General features: G+C 46.2%; 1 protein-coding gene across 4 annotated transcripts in view; it reads left to right on the top strand.

The window, feature by feature from the left end:
* LOC115073630 (transmembrane protein C17orf113-like) overlaps nt 1-21,255 on the top strand; it is a 167,655-nt gene that overhangs the window by 46,138 nt on the left and 100,262 nt on the right. For all 4 annotated transcript variants that reach the window (XM_029572226.1, XM_029572230.1, XM_029572228.1 and 1 more), the window contains one exon: nt 1,441-1,701. In XM_029572226.1, coding sequence (XP_029428086.1) covers nt 1,443-1,701 — 259 coding nt within the window. In that variant the 5' untranslated portion in view covers nt 1,441-1,442. The remainder of the gene's footprint in view (nt 1-1,440; nt 1,702-21,255) is intronic.

The raw sequence follows: 21,255 nt of genomic DNA, 5'->3' as shown, positions 1-21,255 counted from the left end.
ACTTTGGATAAATCTTCAGCCTTGTAAGAGGCGATGACAAAGGCTAAATCGTTCCTGATGTTTGCACTGGAGACTGACCATGAATAGACCTTGAAATTCTTTTTTTGTTTAAAACAAAAGTGGGGATATTTTTGGATTGCAATGTGAAGCTTTTTTTTTGTGTGTAATGAGCTACCCAAGCCTATAGAAGAAGATTTTTTAATTTTAGTCGGGAAGCAGAAGAGATTGGGTTTGTTACATTGCATTGAATAGGTACAGTCGTGTGTAGCCAGCAGGTTATTTATTTACTTTTAATCCGAGTCCCTTGTTGCTCTTCTTGCATGCTCGTTGTCAGGCTCTCAGTGTAGTGCCAGCAGTTGTCTTGTACTTGGGGGGGTTAACTTTGTAAGAGTGGCAGTCCCACACATACTGTAAATCGGGTCTTTAAAAAGCAAATGACTGAGCAGCTAGGAGGGCAGGGCACTGACTTTCAGCACTAGGCACCTAAATTAGTTGCCTAAATCTAGAATCCCAAGTTTCAGATTCCTAAATTTAGGGGAATTTTCTGCTCTTTACTGAGGTCCTCAAATTGAGCTGAAAATCTGCCTAAATTGAGGTCCCTAATATAGTCACTGAGCGTTTTTAAAAAAATTAGATCCCTAGGTGTTTTTCCAGTAACGTGTAAGCGTATATGACTTAAAGATGGAACTGGCCGTACTTTTTTTCTCTCTAGATGAAATGAAGCCTCTTTCCTTTTCTGGGAATATTTGGCTAAAGGTCCAGTAAACATTAGATTTTGATGGACTCTGACCTTGCTCCCCTCTTCTCCTCCATTATCTGGACTGAAAGGGGGGCGAGGGGAGCTTGTTCTTTTTGGAAGAATTCAGGATGCATATTTTCCTTCTCAGTGAATATGTTGGCATGCATAAAATTAAAAAGTTAATAAACAGAGTAAGAAAATGTTGTTTTCCCCTACCATTGGTGGTTCTTGTTATTGCTTTACTTTTTTTTTTTGTTGTTGTTGTTATTGAAGACAATCCTTAGCCAGGGAGTCCCATGTTTGACTTGGTGAATTGCTTGTCTTCAGATGGAGCTACGTTGCTTTCCTGTAACAGGTGTTCTCTGAAGACAACAGTTCGCCAGTGGCGCAACCTTCTGGCCTCCCCTTAAGGGTTGTTCTTTTCCCAGCCAAAGCTAATGTATGGTGCTGAAAGAGCTGCAGGGCTGCCGCAGCATGGTGAAAGGGTTTTACCTATTCCAGAAGGCTGTGGAAGGATCTGTCTGTCGGGTGCAGAATGTGGTCACATGATGTGTGTGTGTGTGTGTGTGTGCGTGTGTGTGCGCGCGCGTGTGTGTGTGTGTGTGTGCGCGCCTGCTGCCCTCGGAGAACACCTGTTACAGGTAAATGCTGTCCTCGCATTCCATCACATCCTCTCTCTCTCTCTCTCTTAACATCGGTAGGTATGAAGCGCCCGCTGAGCCCTTCTCACCCCCCTGGAAATGGAATTGCAAGCCCGGATTTTGGAAACACCTACTCAGATTGGCAGCTGGCCCTGGAGGACCAGAGTGTGAAAAAGGACAAAAAGCCCCACTCGTTCACCCTTTGCGAGGTGTGCAACATTCAGCTAAACTCCCTTGCCCAGACCCAGATCCACTACAATGGCAAGTCCCACCAGAAACGGCTGAAACAGCTCCACCACGGGAAGGTGCCATCAAGACCAGGTACGTTCCCAACTCCCTGACATTTAAAACGGGCTATCACGTTTCATTTGTGCTGGGCACTCCCAGATTTAGCAAGATTTAGGACTTCTATAGTGTTCTGGACCTTTTCATCTGAGGTTGTTCTTTGTAATCTCGTTTTTACATGTGCTGCAGTGAATTAAACCAGAGCATGCCTTTTTCCGCATAATAATTTTTCTGCTGGTGTTGCCTAAGGTAAATGGATAAGGCATGCCCAGATATTTGCCTCCTATGCTGAATTTTTGCCAAGCCAGGCAGAAGCTGGACTTGGAATAAGCTGGCATTGCTGGGCAAGGGTCATGATATTAGGACAAGGGCAAGAATATTCACAGTGGGTACTGGCCTAGGTTATGTTGCTAACTTTTAGTTGTAGTTTGACTTAAACAACAGCCTTGTATCTGGGTTATTTACTCTTTTTTTTACACTTACAAACTAAAGGCCTGATTTACTAAGCATTTTTCCTATAGACATAGAATGGGAGTAAAACCTTACTAAATCAGGCCCTAAGTGATCTGTTCTATCTGTCGTCATCTGTTACTTTTTCTATGTAAAACAGCAGTTCTACCTCTAGTGTATTAAAACTGGGCAAGGCTGAAATGTAGCCTTGCAGAAGCAATAGCACTACAACGTACTACAATGCAGACATTGGTGTGACCAAATAACTAAAATATATACAACTGCATGTGCTGTCATTTCGGGGCTTCCTAGCTCCACATTGCAGAGAGCTGCAGCTTCCCGATTCTCTGCATGGGCTTTACTCAGGCAGTGCTGACTCCTCAGTGGGCCCAGTAAGATATTGGAGTGCCACTGGGGAAGGATATGAGGGAGCATCCAGCGCCATAGATCTGTCCTCTAAACCACGCCCATGGCGGCAGTACTGTAGAGTTCGAAATTGTGTTGTACAGTACATGCAAAAAAGCAGCAGTGCAGGAAACACACCTGCAGCAAAAGAAGGGTTTCCATTACTTTACGAACATTTGATACTCTGCCTTCACCTAAGTTTCTAAACAGCAAAAGCATTTTTTAGCAACTCAGCAGGTTTGCATGTAAAATATTAGGGAAGACCCTGCCATATGGGCACCCTCAAAGTTTGACCAAAGCGTTTGCAGACATCATTACAGGTATATAATTCAGGCTTCACTATGGAAAAGCACATAACTATATTTGCACAGATATATTTATATAAATGTGTGTGTTGGGTATCTAGGTGTATGTTTCAATGGGATAAAATTTGAAAACTCCATAGCACGGTGTATCTGGCTAGTCCTCTGCAGCAAAAAGCGTCAACCGGTTTACAGCCTTTTTGCTTTAAACAATGATATTTTTCTATGCAGATGTACATGACTATGTTTCACAATCAAAGGTGGTTTCCTTGCATTCGTGCTGCAGAGTTTGCTGTTAGTAGTGGGGTTCTGGGCCAAGCTTTGTCAATTGCGTTTTATCCAGTTCATTCCGTCTTATCTATGCTTGCCCTGCAAGACTGTGGACATGACTTTAGCAGTGAAAGTCCAGCCCCATAGGATGTAGGCTGTGGGACATGAGAAGAGCTCTTTCCAGTACTGTTTAATTATTTGATAAAGTAGGTTCTGGTTTTTCAGACATTTGTACTTTTATCCAAAATTCTGCACACAGAACGGGCTATGTCGGTACTGTACATGAGGAATAAGATACTGTAAAATACTTTTTATTGACAAACTCTTACGTTGTGTACTTGAGGTGTAATTTCTAATAGATGCTAGTTTTACCCTAGACTCTTCCACATTTTGCAGTTCGGTTCTGGTCTGTTTGATCACCCTCTAAATCATGCTGGTCTCCTCTTCCTCAATCCAGACAATCTGGGAGTTTTTGTCTGGCGTACAAAAACCTATGAAGGATCAGAGCTGATGTTACATTCAAAGTGCAGACCTTAGCTTTATATAGGAAAAAGCAAACCGTGTCCTGACGAGGGTAAAAGGCACCTGATAAACATATTTCATAACACAAGAACAGGTTTGAAATTGACATTTATCAATATGAGCAGTGTTAATTCCATAATTACAGTTCCCCCCTTACATAGGGCGTTGACTTGTTCTGCACAGGGCTCACCTAGTTGCAGCTTTTGATAAATGTTTGAACGGTACTGATCAGTACTGCTAGAAGTTACTGGGCAGAACAGTGATCACAGATTGCTTTATGTCTTGTCTCTTGGCGCGTGTTATGGAAGTAGAAAGTCTGGAATGAATTAATGGCTTGCAGTCCATGTTTTGTTTCAGTTGGGATCCTAGATGGAGTAGAGCAGGTAGCTTATCTTAGTGTTCAAGAACCGTATGACAAATGAATGGAATAATACACTTCACAAAATAATTTGGCTATCTCAAGCGCTTAACAGCTAAAGAGGCTGCCTGTATCGAGATGACGGATGGTATAACGATTGTAATCCCTTAGAATTATTTCACGGTACGGCGTTTTAGAGGATGTTTAAAACGTTATCATAACCTCATTTTGTCTTTGGTGCATTCATTTTCCTTTCATTGGTTTCCAACGTGATTGCCGTACTGAAGTCCCGGTTGCTGGTTTCTATGGTAGGGGGTCTCTCATGTCTTCTTTGTGGTGAGCAGAAATGATCGTTGGTAGGCAATTCACTCAGTTAGTTCCCTGCTCCAGCTTCTCATCCCTATTCCTACCACTGTGTTTGTTTGTCCCAAGCTTGCTTAAATTCTGTCGCAGTATTGGCCTTCAGCACCCTTGCTGGTAGGTTTTCCAAGCACCCATTAAGGAAGTACTGCCTCTGAGTCTCCCTCCCTCTACCTTCAGTACATTCAGGGCCGATGCAAGGGGATTACGCGCCCACCCTCCCAGTCGCAGCCCCGAATCCTTCCTCTCACAAGCAGTGGCGGCGGCAGCGATTCAAATCCCCACTCCTCTTTCCTGCACCTTGATGACCATTAGGCACCGTAGGCCCAGGCCTAGCTCGCCTAGTGCTCCCGCCGGCCCTGAGTACGTTAAGTTATTTCAAATCAAGAAGCCTTTGAAATTGTATTGTCTGTTTTTTTAAATCTGAGATAACATTTTTGGATAAAAAGTAAATGGCGTGCCTTAATAAGGTTATTCCTTATCATTCTGCTTCACCAGTCCAGATGCATTGGTTTTCAAGGCCTACTGGCAAATAGAGACAGAGGACACACCTTTTTCTGTCACATCACCATTGATATTTAGGAGCTGCCGTGCTAAAAAGGATGCACTAGAGAAAATTGTGCGTCCCTGGTGCGTCCTTGGCATCGGGCACCAGGAAACGTGGCTGTGTGCGGGTTTTATCCTGCTACCAGCACAATATACATGCACAATACAGATGACCTGGAGCTTGTATATTGTGCTTGTTTATTGTGTGCCCAGAATTTTGTTTTCCCTTTCCATTTTGTCATGGCACAGCTTTCTGTGGTTCCTCCGACTTACTGTCATCATGCTACTAAGTAGAAGGCACACAGAAAGCAGGATTCTTTCTGGGTTTTTTGTGAGCTCATGACACATGACAAGGCTTAACGCCAAGGCTGGCGTTAGGTTTGCCGCGTTGAGGGCGCGTTGGTCGAGCGGTGATTGCATCACGGGGTTAATAGCCTCATCTCCGTGCAATCTACATGTGAGGAGCGCTATTGGCTGTGCGAGAGTTTGCGCGTGCTGGTGCCCTTATTGCATCGGGGTTTATGGATGCGCATCCAAAATGCGGGTCCAACCCCTCGTTGAGCTGGGCGCACTTTATTGTATCGGCTCCATAGTAGGGTCCCCTTGAGAAACAAATTACAGAAAGACTCCTCCCTGTTGCTTAGAGTATGAAAAACAATCTGCAGCTGGAGTAGGGGGGGACGGACCTGTAAGGGCGAGCACTTAGAAGCAAGGTGAGCCCATGGCTGGCTACGTCACGGGGGACAGAGGTGTTATTTTTCTTTTTACATCAAGCAACCTTGATAACTAATCGGAAAACAACACTCGCAGCTAAACACACTCACCGCTATAAAGCTTTTTTTCTTCCAATGCAACAATATAGCTTAAGCCAACCCCCACCCCTAAACGGCTTTAAAAAAAAAAAGCAACAAAATACAACTACTTGCAACTTCAAAGCAAGCAAAAGTGCTGGGAGAGAGAATTCAGCCGTTCCCTCCATCAGCACCTGAATCCATTTTCCCATAGGCCGTAAACCCGGCAGGCAGAGATATTCCAGACCCTGCTGAGTGTTCAGGGATCCGCGGGGCATACGTGGACAGGTGAGTAAACCTGTGTAGGGTGATCTGTGCTTGGACCGGAGGAGGCTTCTTCTACCTCCTGCATGCTCTGGACATGGTTTCGTTTTTGGCTTGTTTGTTTTTTTGAGTTGTGACGAATAACATTTTTGAACACCCTGAATAATATCCCCCACTTACAGCCAAAATTCGTATAGCCCACGGAGCCCATAACCAGCACGGGTGCCTCGACCTCACAGAATTTTATGCCTCAACTGGATTCTAGGCCTTGGGAAATGTCAATTTAAGGCAATCTGTCTACTAAAATATTAAAAATATTATAGGATTTAAAAAAAAAATAAACTGCTTTTATAAAAGCAGGTTTATAAAATCTGTTAGGACAGAAATGTGTTTTGCAGATGAATGAAGAATTGAAACCACTTCCAAGCAAGAATGTTATCAGCGTTGAGCCGTCTGTGGATGAACCAGAGTCAGCACATGAGTTTGTTACACGCTGTCCTTGCATCATTAATTAATTCTGCCATGCTTTTAATAATGTGCAACATCTCTGCGGAAAGCCCTGCTATCACATCTTTTCACCGTTTTCTGCTAAGTATAACCAGAGTTTATGAATTGTAGATTAAAGCCTCATTCATTCTGGCCATCCATTTAATATAAATTAGTTTCCATTATATGAGAGGGCTAATTGAACTGCACCCCAGTCAGGGATTGTCGCAGTCATATTAATAAAGTCTCAGAGAGTCCATCGAAGGACAAGAAGGGGAAACAATGGGCGTGAGAGTGGGGGAGAGGGATATCCCAGCCCCGGGAAAAACATACACAAGGGGACTTCTTCTAAGCCCTTCCTGCTCATCCAGGCCCCTCAGGAGTCCTGGGAGCCACTATCATACCTCAACCCCAACTGGCACCTGGGGATCACTTACTGGACCCAGCTCTAGCAGGAAACTGACAAGGGAACCTCTGGGAGCCAGAACAAGACTTGCCCCACTAGGAGAACAATTACACAAACTGTTGTCCTAGGGGCCTGGATCCCACTCTAAGCAGCCTGCAAGCCGTTGCCCTGGGAGACCAGGCCCCAGGAGCCAAAGAATCCAGAACTTTCACCATCTGCTGGAGCCAGAGAATGCCGGCAAGTGCCTGTGCAACACCCGCGCCCGTTTTACCGTGCACTTCTATTGCATCGGCTCCCTTCACAGGAAACCTTAATTCACTACAAGGTATATGCAGACAAAAGTACACTCGTACCCTACAGCTGGGCAGGCTATTCAAAATTACTTCCTGAATACTCTTATGTTTGGCAGCTTGTGGGATGCCCCTGTAAGCCACCGCACTTACCCCAATGCCGCCTGCATCTGTTACAAATCCGGAAGTGGACCCCTGTTCCGAGGTAAGGTTAGCGCCTCCAAAGAGGGAGTCAACCCTCTCTGGTCCCTACCATCGGAGGGCAAGGCTTGAAGGTTCGCCCGTCGAGTGAAAGACTTCGCCCTGGAAGCTCGCGGTTCCCCCCGGAGGCGCCCATAGGAATCCGGCCGCTGGGACTTAGGAGACTTCCTCAAGACTGGTCTGGATGCAGGCGCCTCCTGCAGATCGAGTCAGTCCAGGAGTAGAAGCCAAAGAGTGGTCTAAAGGCGTTCCGAGGGTCGAAGCCAGGAGACGGGTCCGCAGCCAGTCCAAGGTCAGCCAAGCAAAGAACGATAGCCGATCCAAGGGTCGGAAGCCAAGAATCAGTCCAACAAGGAAGGAGACCAGAAGTGGGACAAAGACCAGGAACGGAGATCCGGAACACCAACACGGAATCCAGAACCAGAAGCCTTAATACCAAGGCAAGGTCTGAGGAGCAGACCTTGCCTTCAATACCTAGAATGAGGGAAGAGTCTCAGGAGGGAGCCACGACCATTTCCTGTCATGGCCTCTTTAAATCTTCTCTTCAGCCGCGCGCACGGCTCTAAGGCATCCAGGAAGGGGGAGGAGTCAGCTCAGCCCCGCTGGGCTCCGCGGCCGGCCTAGGCAGCGGCCAAGGCCACGGGAAGAATGCCGGAGGAGGCTTCCTGCACCTGCAGGAGCCTCCAGGCCCCCTGACGCCGCGGGTGAGTACCTGGCCCCGGCCGGCGGCCATGACAGTCGGCCCCGGTTGCGGCTTGCTGTGGCCGGCGGCCATAACAGTACCCCCTCCTTTAGGCCTCCCTCTAGAAGGCTTGGGTTTATCTGGATATTCATTGTGAAAGTTTTGGAGAAGTTTTTATCCAGGATGTTCTTAGCAGGCTCCCAGGAATTCTCTTCTGGTCCGAATCCTTCCCAAGACAGCAAGTATTCCCTTGTGCGACCTCGTTTACGGACATCAAGTACCTCACGCACCTGATAAATCGTCTCTTCTTCTGCCCTAGGCGGTGAGGCTTCAGGAACCTTGCGGGTAGGCCAAGTGAGGACCAATGGCTTCAGTAGAGATGGGTGAAAGGAGTTATGGATTCATAATGTCGCTGGCAGACGAAGTTGATAGGTCACGGGTCCTAGTTGTCGAAGCACCGGAAAGGGCCCAATATAACGAGGAGCTAGTTGCATGGACGGAACTCTCAGGCGGATGTGCTGGGTGCTCAGCCATACTTTTTCACCTGGGCGGAACAGAGGACCTGGTTGACGGAGCCTATCGGCAAAGTGTTTGGCGGAGAGCGCTGCTTTACGTAGTATCTTCTGAGTATGCACCCATAGCCGTCTTAATTGTGCAGCAGTGAGCTGTGCTGCTAGGGATGGAACCAGTAACGGTAAAGGCAAGGGTGGTCTGGGTTGTCGTCCAAATATGATCTGAAAAGGCGAAGCCCCCGTAGCAGTACAGGCATGAGAGTTATGGGAGAATTCAGCCCAAGAGAGAAGAGTTTCCCAGTCATCTTGACGAGAATTGACGTATATTCGCAGAAATTGTTTTAATGTACGATTCATACGTTCAGCCTGTCCATTGTGGGTGAAACGCGGTAGTAAAGTCCAAAGAAATGTGAAATTTTTTATAGAGATTGTGCCAGTAACGTGCAGTGAATGAGGACCTCGGTCAGAAACAGTGTGCTGCGGCAGACCGTGAAGTCTGAAGATATGGCGCATAAACAGTTGAGCCAACTGAGGAGCAGACGGGAGGGAGGGTAGTGGGATAAAGTGGGCCATTTTTGAAAACCGGTCCATAACAGTATCCTCCTTCATGGTAAACACCAGCAACCTCCTTGTGTGTGGCAGGATGCCGCCAGAACTGCCACCTCCAGCCTCTGCCTAATGGTGCAACATTTAAAGGGCTTGCGGCGGGATAATGCTCTTTAAAAGGGCCCAGCAGACATTTCCTACCTTGCCTCAGCAACAGATCCTCCTACCCAGTATTGTGCGTGTGCTTCCTTTCAGCGTGCCTTGTCCAGCCTTGCCTCGTCTCTCCAGTCTGTCCTGCCCCATCCTTGTCTGCTCTTCGGATTGACCACTGGACATGACCCCTTGCCTGGACACTGACTACTCTGGATTGCAGCCTGCCACTGACCCCTCGCCTGGACATCAGCCTTCTTCATTTGCCTGCCTCCAACCCTTTTCTGGCCCTGGACTACCGCCTATTCCATTTTCCGAGAAACTCTCACCTACGTCCTGCCGCCCCCCCTGGTAACCCAAGGGCTAACCTGCGGGGAAAGGGCCTGGTAAAGGTGAAGCCCTAGACCAGTCTCCTGCCAGAGGATCTCCGCCAGCTGTCAGTGAGGGCCTTCGGGTCTCGCCCTTCAGTCTGCGTAAACCTCACCATAGCAGCAAAGGTCCTCTGTGCTTACAAATACTCTTGGCACTGGTTTCCTTTTTTTTTAAATTACAGCACGTTTTATCACCTATTTACATTTTATTTTTGTTTAAACTGGTTTTTCTCTTTGTTCCCAAGAGAAGGGAGAAATAGGTTTGCATTCATGTTAGAGGGTCCACCATTAGGTGGGGGTGAGGGGTGGGGTCAGTCCTTTCCGCTGGTCTAAAACAGCGCTGGTAGTCTTAACCCTTGCAGCTGTAAGAGAGGAAGTAAATAATTTTTATGTGAAAAAATGATTTATTTTTTTTTAATTCCTTCCTAGTTGTGTCCCAGTTCTTGTCTGGGAAATGCCCTTTCTTCTTCTTCCATCATCTGATAATCCGAGATGATGGATTCAAAATGAGAACATTTAAACGAAAAAGCCATCAGAGCTGTCATTTGCCCCGGCACAGAGGCTTCTCGCAGCCTGAATCACGGAGGGCGTAGGGACTTCAAAGGCACAAAGCAGAGATGAAGACTGTGTCCTTAGGATACTGCAGTCAACTATGAGCTGTTCTACTTTATCACAATAAAAAGTAGCTTGAATGCTAACCAGGCAAAGGATAGGAATCCCCCCTCTTCTCTACTGATATTTTGAGAAGTCTGCATTTGAAAAGGCAGGAAAAAAAGAAGACACACGAGCTAGAACTACAGGAGCCTCTTTTCCAGGTGGCATGAATGCATCCACAGTCTAGGGATAACCAGGAATTTAGAAAACCCTACGCCTGTCAGAGTCCTCATGTCCCCTCCCCCCCCCCTTGACATGTTCTAAAAATAACCAACAGTATTTGGGATTACACACACACACACACACACACACACACACTCACACTCACACTCACACACACACTCAAGACTTCATTCCCTTCAGAAAGCAGACCCATTGTGAAGGTTTCTGAGGAAAATGTATCTTTTTTTTTTTGCTGTCTCAATTGCAGAAATAATTTATTGCTTTCCTGATGTTGGGACTTTAGAGACCTTTGTCAATGAAACGAAGGGCACAGCTGGTCCGGAAGACACGCTCGCTCGCAGACCTCATTTGTCTGTGATGGCTGAGTGGGTTTATGATGATAACGACTTTTGATTGGATTAGTTCTAGATAGAGATAGTTATATTAAAAAAAAAATCCCAACATTTGAACCCAAAGGAAAAGCTGCCACAGTTTATAAACGTTTTGTAGAAATTAAGCAAAGGAAAGGAGAGTAGCGTAGTGAAACTCGCAGAGCTGAGACCTTTTCAGCACAATGCGTGGAGAAGTAGTCACATGACTCCTTGTACCTATCCGTGGAAATGTGATTTAATTTTCCACGCTGCATTATGGATTTTGCCTTCATGAAATCAGCTCAACCAACATTACTTTTTTACATTCTACAAATGAGGTCAGTACAGAATACGACGGCAGATAAGGACCATCAAGTCTGCCCGATTTCCTTTCGGCTGCAACCCCGTAGACTCCAGCTGATCTCTGGCTTTCCCCTTCACTTCTTGTGCTTCTGCCATGTTTTCTTGGGTTGTGTAACATTTTTTATGGTTTCCAGATGCAGGGGGAAATTACAGAAGTGGACCCTTAGGCCGAGGTGGAGTTGGTGCAACTGCAGGTCCCCACCATCGGAAGGTAGAGCTGGCAGGAGCAGAGGCCCAACTGGAGCTTCACCAATATCAGCCCTTGTTCCCCTTAGGTTGAGCCCCATGGATGCCAGGGCCAGCTGGACTTAGGTGCGGGTCTCTGTGGAGGTGAAGATCCAAGGCTTGGTAGATGAGGCAGGCCAGCATAGCAGAAAGCATAGTCAGGTCAGACACCAATCTGGACAGGCATCAGGCAGGAGAGTCTGGATGAGTCCGAGGTCAGAGGCAGGCAGAGTTCAATCGAAGACAAAGTACAGGTGGTGGTCAGTGGCAGGCGGAAGTCAAGCAGCATCGGGTCAAGTCCAAGGTCAAGCCAGAAGATCAATCTTAGGAAGATGACAAAGAGGAGGAAGACAGACCACAGGAACATGAGGAGACACTAAAGACAGATGAGAGGAAGACTGACCTCAGACGAGAAGATCCAGAGACAAACCAGACTGCAGGAGACAAGGACGAAAGACACAGACTCAGGAACACCACACCGGAGACAGTAACTAGGAAACAGGATCAGGAATCAGGAACACTGGTAAAGCATTTCTCTGGAAGAAGTCAACCTATTGTCGAGGCACTGGAGGTGTCTCGAGCAGTTTTATATATGAGCCAGCCAGTGATGTCATCAGTAGGGATGTGAATCATTTTTTGACGATTTAAAATATTGTCCGATATTTTTTAAATCGTCATTAATCGTTAAAGAGTGCGATACAATAGAAATTCCACCGATTTATCGTGAAAAAATCGTTAATCGGGTTAGTGCACACTAACGTGAGTTAGGACACAACCTAAAAACCCACCCTGACCCTTTAAAACCGCTCCCTAAGCCTCCACCACCCTCCTGACCCCCCCCCCCCCAAAAAGTTTTAAAATTACCTGGTGGTCCAGCAGGGGTCCCGGGAGCGTTTTCTTGCGCTCGGGCTGTCGGCCGATAAACAAAAAACCCACCCCGACCCTTTAAAACCTCTCCCTTAGCGTCCACCACCTTCCCGACCCCTCCAAAAAACGTTTTAAAATTACCTGGTGGTCCAGTGGGCCCCGGGAGCGATCTCCTGCTCTCGGGCCGTCGGCTGCCACTAATAAAAATGGCGCCGATGGCCCTTTGCCCTTACCATGTGACAGGTTTCATGCAATATCTAACTTGGCTTATTTTATATTTATTTCTTTACAAAACATATAATCTGCCATCTTACCAGACCCCTGTTCATGGCAGCTACACTCACATTTAATATAAATACAGTATGTTTCAGAAATTATGTGTCTGAATGTGCCATGTAAGCACTAAATCTCATGCAAAACTTGTTTCGGCATGCTAAAACACCCCGCCCCACATACTGCACTAAATTTCAGCATGTACACACGAAATATTGGCCTTCATAGTGTCTGCACACTATTAGCATGCATGCAAACCCATGTAGTAGCTCCTAGGTGGAGGTAGCATCTGTTTTTTTAAGTAGCCGGTACAAGCTAAACTGAGCACATGTAGTCCTCTTTTCCTCATGGCTCAGCTTCCTTGCTGCAAACCTTTATAAAAGTGAACCTAGCACATGGGGGGGGGGGGGGGGGGTTTGCTGCTTCTCCGTGCTGAGGGCGGAAGCTGAAGAGCAACTGGACCCCATCGGAGGAGGTAACAGACTTCCAAGGCAGGCAAGTCTAGCCCAAAAGTACAAATCTTAGATGTCTGCCCAGAAGGAAGAAGAGTGCATCAGAAGGTTTCTTGGGCAGCACCGGCAAATGCAGCTGACTGTGGCAGGAAGGGAAAGCCGTCTGTCCGGAGTCTAACAATCCCACATCCATGAATGCCCTGTCACGTTGGGGTAGCACTGGCATGTTGACAGGTCATGATGAAGGCTCAGAATGTTTGCAGTTCTCTTTGGGGGGGGGGGAATTACCGCAGCATGTACAGCAGTGGTCACTGCCATATGGCAGGAAAGCAAGCTCAGGTAGCAACACCACTGTGTGTCCCCTACCCCTGAAGCTACTTCCCTCTCCTACCTTCCATGCCACACAGGAGCAGCCATCCCAGAGGCTGGCGGACCAGAGGCAGAGAGGCTGCGGGGGGGGGGAGGAGGAGGCTGAGCTCATGAGTGTCCTTCCGAGTTCCCAGGATGCATTCTGCGGCAGAGTTAGGGGGTCAACTGCTGCAGCCTTGCCTCCACTTTGTCACCTATTTTTGAAAACTGTTCCACCTGAGTCCCTGCAGGGGACAGCGCGCATGCAGTACGAAGCTTCAGCACAATGACAGTAGTTGGTTGGAATTTATGGATGGTCTTATATTTGCAATAGTTATAGCATTGTGTCCCCAATGTTAGAAAAACAGTTGTCATCTGTTAAGCTTTGGTTTGAGAAAATATTTTTATATCTAAAAAAAAAAATGCATAAACTTTTAGCTGGCCTAAATAAAGGGGAGGAACACTGCACCCATGCATGGGATTTTTCCAAATGTTGGTGTGCTGTCTTGGCCTCCCTCCTCTTGGCTAGTCGCACAAACAGGAACAAAGTTTGTGAACGCTTTTAGCAGGCGTACGTTACCGCCTTTGCATTTTGCAAGGGAAACCATTGAAAGCAGGCTGCAATGCCTGAGAGCTAAAAGTGCCTGTGTATATCATAGAGAATGTAGGCTGGGGAAACTTGCATCCTTAGGAGGTCATTTTTGTAATAGCCTGCGCTCATTTTAAATCCAGTACCCGATATAAGTTACACCCATATTTCAAGAGTTTACACCTGCTAATTTGTGTGGAGACTTTTTTGGAGGCAGGGAAAGGGGGGGGAAATGCAAGCACATTCTTTAAAATGCGGTACTATGTGCGTAATTCCCAACCCCACCCACAAAAATGCCGCCTCAAACCGCGGGGGAAAGTATTTGCATACAGAACCTAAGCCTGTACGTTTTATCTGCTTATTAGCCATGTACATTCGTTGCTTCATTCGTTTAATTCATTTCGGCATTATGCTCATATCTCACAAACGAATGGTGTGCAAGTATCTACGCACATACTGCTGAAACGAATGAAACAAACGGAGCAAAGAATGCACATGCCTACTGCTCATCGGCAGCTTATGTCTGCAGGTAAAGCACTGTTTTACTCATGGAACTGCCTTGGAAAATTATCCTACCCATGAGTGCGGCACTGAAAGGGTTAACTCCTCTCAGTGCTGCATAAGCTTTTGGGTTCCCCCCCCCCCCTTCTTCAGCAGCACATAACAACTGAAGTGTGCAAAATGACTCAGATTAAATTCTTTCCCCTGCTTTCCATGGAGGAAGCCCCCAGCCCACCCTACAGAGAGGAAGCAGCCCACTGCTGAGGAACCGTGATCAAATGCAGCCTTTTAGCTCTGGATTCATCTCACCAGGGTCTGGTAGGATGGGCCAGAGCACAAGCCCTGGCGTGAAAAGGAAACAAAATGGCATCATTTGACTGCGTGCAATAGACTAAAATAAAAAACCCAAACAGTATTCCCTTCCAAGCACATGCATTTCGTCATGACGACTCATCAAGGTCATGTCTAACAGCTGCATGTTCTGTTCTATGCTCCATGACCGAATTAAAGTGGTCAGAACACGCGTCCAGATAGAGCCAACCAAATTGTTCAAATACCCAGACCTTGGAGCCCTTAGAGCTCTGCCGGAGACTCTCTGTGAGGTGAGCTTACTCCATCTCCATGTTCTTCAATTAGTGTAACTGTAATTGGGCAGAAATAATAGAGGCACTAATAACCGTCATGTAAATCAGCCACCAAATATGGACGCCAAGTCTTCCGAACGTGACTGTGCTTATGCTGCTGAAATGTATAATTAGAAAATGCATGAGGATCTTGGTTGGATGAAAGCTGCTATTTAAATGTAAACTATTTCAACAGAATTGCCAGCTCTTGGGGTTTTTTGGAGCGAGATTTCCTCCTATCTGAACAGGAAAGTTCCCACTTTGCAGTCTGCTTCCTGATCCGAGACTCCCTGCAATCTACCAAAAGAAAAAAAAATCCAGAAATAAGGGAGAGGTAACTTGCCTGCCCTGAGGACTGTCCAACCTCTAAAGCGTATACAGCGCAGAGCTCCAGGAATCTAGATTTCCACAGGGAGCCAAGCACGGAAGTTTGCTTACTTTCAGCAAAGTCAAAGAAATTGCCACACTCGAGTAGCTAAAGCAGGAATTGCTTCTGGGGATCTGACCCTGAATGGCACTCAATTTCCCAGCCTAATCAAACACTCTCCCCTCAGGGACAGGTCCCCATCACTGGCTGTAGATCTGCTGGGTTTCAATAGAAACAGAAGACAGGAACAGACAGACAAAAAAAAAAATGCCATGTGCTTCCCAAGCTTTTGACCTCAACTGCTCCCGAAGAAACCAACAATTCTGTAGTGCAGAATCCTGATTGCCCTGTTGGCTGCATCTGCCCTGCTTGGTCTCAGAAAGCTCAGAGACACCATCAGCCTTGGGGCCAGTAAAAGTAATCATGACCAGGGCTGGCAGAAACACGAGTGCCAGACTGCCATTGACATCGAGCCCTAGGCCAGGTGCCCAAGTGGATAAGCTCAAGCTAGCCCAGAGCTGGGCAGAAGAGCCATTCTCAGCCTAGGCCCAGGAGCCCCTGGTGGGCTGGGAAAAAATAGAAAATTAAAAATAAAATGAAAAATTTAGATAAAACAAAATAAAGGAGTAAGAAATGGACAAAAAAAAAAAAAGCTATACATTATTTTCTCCCAGCACCTAAAAATGTGGGATCCAATCAAAATCTTGATGTCAGAGTGAGTGGCAGTTCGAGGCTTTGCATCTCTTACGCTCATGCTGGTGAGGCCTTCAGACCCAGGGCTTGGAGCGAGTGAGTCCCTGGCATTATCTCTTTTAAGGAGAAAAGTACTTCTTAGGGGTCGCACCCTGAAAACCCTGGGAAACTGGAGACAGTTCGGAGCAAAGGCTCACAGCTTCATGCAGGCCTGTGGCTTGCAGCCATGAGAGTCTGTGGATGTCAGTAGTCATGGTAGAGGTTCTCAGTGACATCTCAAACATCATAGATCATGGACTTGATATTTTCACGCTTCTCACATCTACCCAAAAAGTTTTGGGATTCTTTGTTTCTCTTGATGGGAAATCATGAACCACGTTTTTCTGCCTTCTCTAAGATAGCCTGCAAGCATTGCATCACATAGATTTGGTAGGATGCTATGCAGGACTGATGTATACATTCTGCTGATTTCTTCTCAACCATGGGGCACCGAGACTTCTTATTCCTTTTGGAGTGGATTTTCAAAGGGGTTCCACATATAAAGATGGCATATACACATGCAACTAACATGTACATGTAAATATATACTTTATAAACATCGAGAGTATGCGTTTATTTTCAGTGTCGTGTACATTTTTCTGGGGAAAGAGACTTGGTCTAGGTGTGTTTCCAGGCAAGGTTCAGAAGTACGCGTGATAGTTTCTTAATTTGTAAGAGATATACGTGTATTCATTACCACACTTTCCCATACACTTCTCCACATGATTGACTCGTGCAAGTGAAACTGGATTTGTCTGTTGAAGGCAATTTTTGAGTCCAGGTAAACTGGTGGAGGCTCAAGGTGGGTGCTAGAGGGCCTAGTTGGACTAGAGAAGGACCGGTGGAGATATCGGTGAACTGGTGAAAGCACACAAGCATTTTCAAAACAGTATACAGGCATACTTTACAAACTCTTGCCTCTGTGTTTAATTCTTGATCCTTGGTGAGGCCTCACCTGGTGCTCAGTTTTGCAGAAAGGATAGAGACAGGACGGAGGCAGTCCAGAGGAGGGCGACCAAAATGGTGTGGGGTCTGTATCGGAAGACCTACGAGGAGGGGCCGAAGGATCTGAATATGTACCCCCTGGAAGAGAGGACTTATTGAAAACGAGATACAATTGATGTTAGGAGAACATTGGTCTTTTGCATTCTTTGGAAACTGGATTATATCCTTTTAGACAACATTTTCCTAAGAGATAAGTGCATTGACAATTTTAGGAGGAGAGTCTTCAGTATCAGCAAATTTACATGATTTTAGTTTTTGATAATTAAGAATAGGTGTGTGTGTGCTGTAATTAAACTGTGATTGCCTGCATACATATCCACGTTATATACAATTTTTGTAAAATTGCAGAATTTTGTGTGCTATATCAAATGATATTGTTTCTATTTGTGGTCAATGGTGTGCACAGGTTAGGGATGCTTTTGTATTTGTTTAGGAGGATGTATAAAAGTATACTAAAACAAATATACTATACTGTACCCCAATTAAACGCTCTCTGCCCTGAGGAGGTAAACAAACCCTTCTCCCCAGCCAGTGGCCCTTCCGTAGCCCAGTCAGAAGGACAGCTGGGAAATTAAGCAGCTGGGAGGCTCTCCCCGGCAAAACAAAGCTGTGGCATTTTAACTTCTTAATTTCTTAGCTGGCTGGACAGTGCTGAAAATTGTCTTCTAAGGCATTTTGCAGTAGACGTGTGATAGAAAATACTTTTAATAATCTGTTCTTATTGGTTAAGCAACTCCTTAACTTTCATTATTTTAAATAATTCTGCATTATAAACATAATTCTCTCCCCAGATATTCAAGTGACTCGAGCTTCCTAATTGTACCACGGGAGCACTTAGCCCAACCCAGTCTGCCCCGTTCCCCCTTCCTAACAGAGTCACTGGAGACGCTCTTGAATCTCCAGTCATCTCTCCCTTATATCCCAAGCATTCTTGAATTCTGCCACTGGTTTGGTGGCCAGCACTCCTGCTGGTGGGCTAGTCTAGTCTGAGCAGCCACAGGCTTCTCAGCAAAGAAATATTTTTCGCACCTTTCCTGGGAGTGTTCCTGCTTCTATCCTCTGCCTCAGCTTTATTCTGGAGGAATGAGTCTTGGATGGCTCAAACAGCAGCTCTTTCTGCATAGCCATGTAAAACTTGATCTCTCAGTTGCTTAAAATTATCCTTCCTGCAGTAAAGGAGGGCACATATAATCCACTTATTTATTTTTTATTTATTTGTGTTTTTCTATACCGGCATTCGCGATAAGAATCACATCATGCCGGTTTACAATTAACAAAAGGGGTGTAAAAAGAAGATACAATAAGAACATTAACAGGTGCGGAACGAAAAACGCAGTTACAATATAACAGGGAAATAAACAACTGGGAGCAGTGAAAATCGATAGGAATTTAACAAAGAGAAAGAATTTACAAATTTACAAGTTTATGGTATTTACTAGGTTATGGACTTTCGCAGGGATATTGTTTACCATGATAAGGTAAAGTCAGAGTCGGTTAATGGACAGTTAATGGATGCTCTTTTTTTCCCTATAAATATTGTGTTAGCTTTACTATTTGGATACCTGATATGGATAGGATGTATCGTTGGTACAAAGCAGTAAACAAAGAAGTTGCAGGTGATAATTGTATTGGTCTAGCCTAATACTTTTTTGATTATCCAAATTCCTTTTATTAGGTATGTGTGGGGAAAAAGTCTAAATAAATGACCTGAGTTGAATCAAATTATTGGAGAAGCCTAAAAATGTTTGAAAATTCCTCGACGCTGCAGCCCAGGAGAAGCGTAGAGGGCCCTCTGGGAGCTCATGACCTTGGGTGCTTGCCCTTCGGGGGCGGTCGTGATCGTTTGTGTGGTCTTACCAGAATGAAAGGGGAATGGAGTTCGAGACAGGATTTATAGGATGCATGTGGCGTTCAAGCTCCTTAAATCTCTTGTGCGCTTTCTAAATGATCTTGCTTGGTCTGGGGTCAAACATGGAGCGAGGCGAGAGCACCTTGTGCTGTGATTCAGGCCCTCTCCCAGAGAGGAGGGGGGGGGGGGGAGGGGGCTACTTCCAGGCAGTCCCTGGGAAGATAAAGGACCTGAGTGAGGAGGGAAGGCAGGCAGGCAGTGCTTTTACTTCAGGCTCTCTGCCCACCCTGCCATGCAGGGTTTTTTTTTCTGTTAAAATGCCAGAGCTTTGTTTTGCCGGGGAGAGCCTCCCAGCTGCTTAATTTCCCATCTGTCCTTCTGACTGGGCTACGGAAGGGCCACTGGCTGGAGAGAAGGGTTTGTTTACCTCCTCAGGGCAGAGAGAGCAGTGGAGCATTCAGCTTTTAATGGGGGTATAAAGTGTAACGTCCGAGGTGGGGACAGCTGTGCAGAGCAGCACCGCATCCGTCTGTGCAGTGGCATCACTGAGGACAAACAAGGAAGGGGAACTCACAGGCAAAATGCTTTTAGGTAAGTCAAATTCAACTTTGGCGTCTCTACAGACCGAAATGTTGGTGCCAGGCTACCCTGCCGATGACACCGTGCAGCAGGAACTTCCAAATGCTTTTCTAGATTGCTGCTGTCCCCTTCTGTTTCTATGAAAAGGATGCAAGCCTTGCATTTTCAGACAGAAGAGCAGCTGTAACTCTCCGGGTGTTGATGCCTTTTTGATGCTGGAGTTTTGTGCATGGCAGAGAAGTTGAATGTGTAATGAATTTGTCCTGAAACACGAGGGGGGAAGAACGCAAACTGCAGGGAGTGATTGAGATGTCGGCGCTGGGTTCCGTGAGGGGCAGAAGCCCGCGCGTGCTGCTTCCCGAAGCCCCGATCTGGGGACAGCGACAGAATTCGGAGCCCTGGAATCAGCATTAAACCCCCTAATATTGTGTTTGATCGCCGTTAATAAAAATGCAAATTAAGAAAACAAGCAAACCTACAATCAGACTCCCGTGACCTGAAAGCATTTGCCGGTGCCATGAAATCTCATCAGCACTGGGTGCCGGTTCATTAAAGCTCAGGAGCGTGGCAGCTTAGACTCTGATAAAAGCATTTGCTGGGCTAATGGAAAAGATGCAAATGTGCTGAGTGTTGCTAGAGGAAATGAATTTGTGTTGCACGGGGAAGGGATGTGTACGGAGCTGGCCTTCTGGTTTTCTTTTTTTTTTTTTTTTGGGTGGGGGGCGTTGTTGACCATGGGGCTGGGTTCTTGTCCCACGAGTTGTGTAGCTTAAGCCAGGACATTTTTTTTTTTTTTAGCCTAATGACTTGGGTTGAAATGTCTCTTCTCCCCCCCATATTGAGCTCTTCTCTGCAGTCCCTCGCACCCCGGTCTCTCTCTGGAAACCCCCGGCTTAGAGTGCATGAAGCTTGGGCTGCATTTGCTGCTGCTCCTCACTGACTCCCCCTGCCAGAGGGGTGAGGAGGGGGAAGGAGCAGGCCGCTTAACCTTTCCACCGATTGGGGTTATGTAGGGGGCACCTCATGCCGGCCTCTGCCCAAAATGTACACAACACAAACAAGGACTTCAGAAGTGCAAGGACACGGCCACATTTTGTCCTCTGTACACAAGAGTCGGGTTAGTGGCAAAAGCAATTAAACGCCTCGCTTTTGCTTTTTGCTTGTTTTGGTTTTTTGTTTGTTTGTTTTTGTGCAGCCGCATTTTTCCCCCCCTCAAAAAAAAAAATCATTTTGTGTTTCCAATAAAAGATCCCTGACACTTCAGACTACGAATCTCCCCCTTATCTTTCTACCTCTGATTCTTTTTGCCTGGGCCCTCAAAATCACAACATTTCCTTTTGCCGTGGAGGCTCTGATATTCTCTTTTCGCTCAGGGCTTGACTCTCTCTGCCAGAAATGGATGCAGACATCTGAATTTGGGTGGGACTCGAACCCCTTTTACATCCGGTGCTCATCCCTAGAGGAAGCCTCATCCCCTGAGGTGATTCCATTATCAATAACATTTCCAAGGACATTGATCTGGGATGATTTTCACGCTTTACATCTTCCAGGTGCTTCTATGCTCCTGCTAAATACATAATGGAAAATTTGCTGGAAAGTATTTAATCTGTGCGCCTCGTTCTGCATAAAATTATAGAATAAATGCAACTAATTCTCAGTGGTGCGCATACTCTCCCTTAAAACCTAAACCTTGCTATTCTATCTCAAACTTTTTTTTT

The sequence above is a fragment of the Rhinatrema bivittatum genome, chromosome 12, assembly GCF_901001135.1.
Source record: "Rhinatrema bivittatum chromosome 12, aRhiBiv1.1, whole genome shotgun sequence".
Lineage (NCBI taxonomy): Eukaryota > Metazoa > Chordata > Amphibia > Gymnophiona > Rhinatrematidae > Rhinatrema > Rhinatrema bivittatum.
Note: the sequence above shows the minus strand (reverse complement) of the source record. Positions and strands in the feature narration are given on the sequence as shown.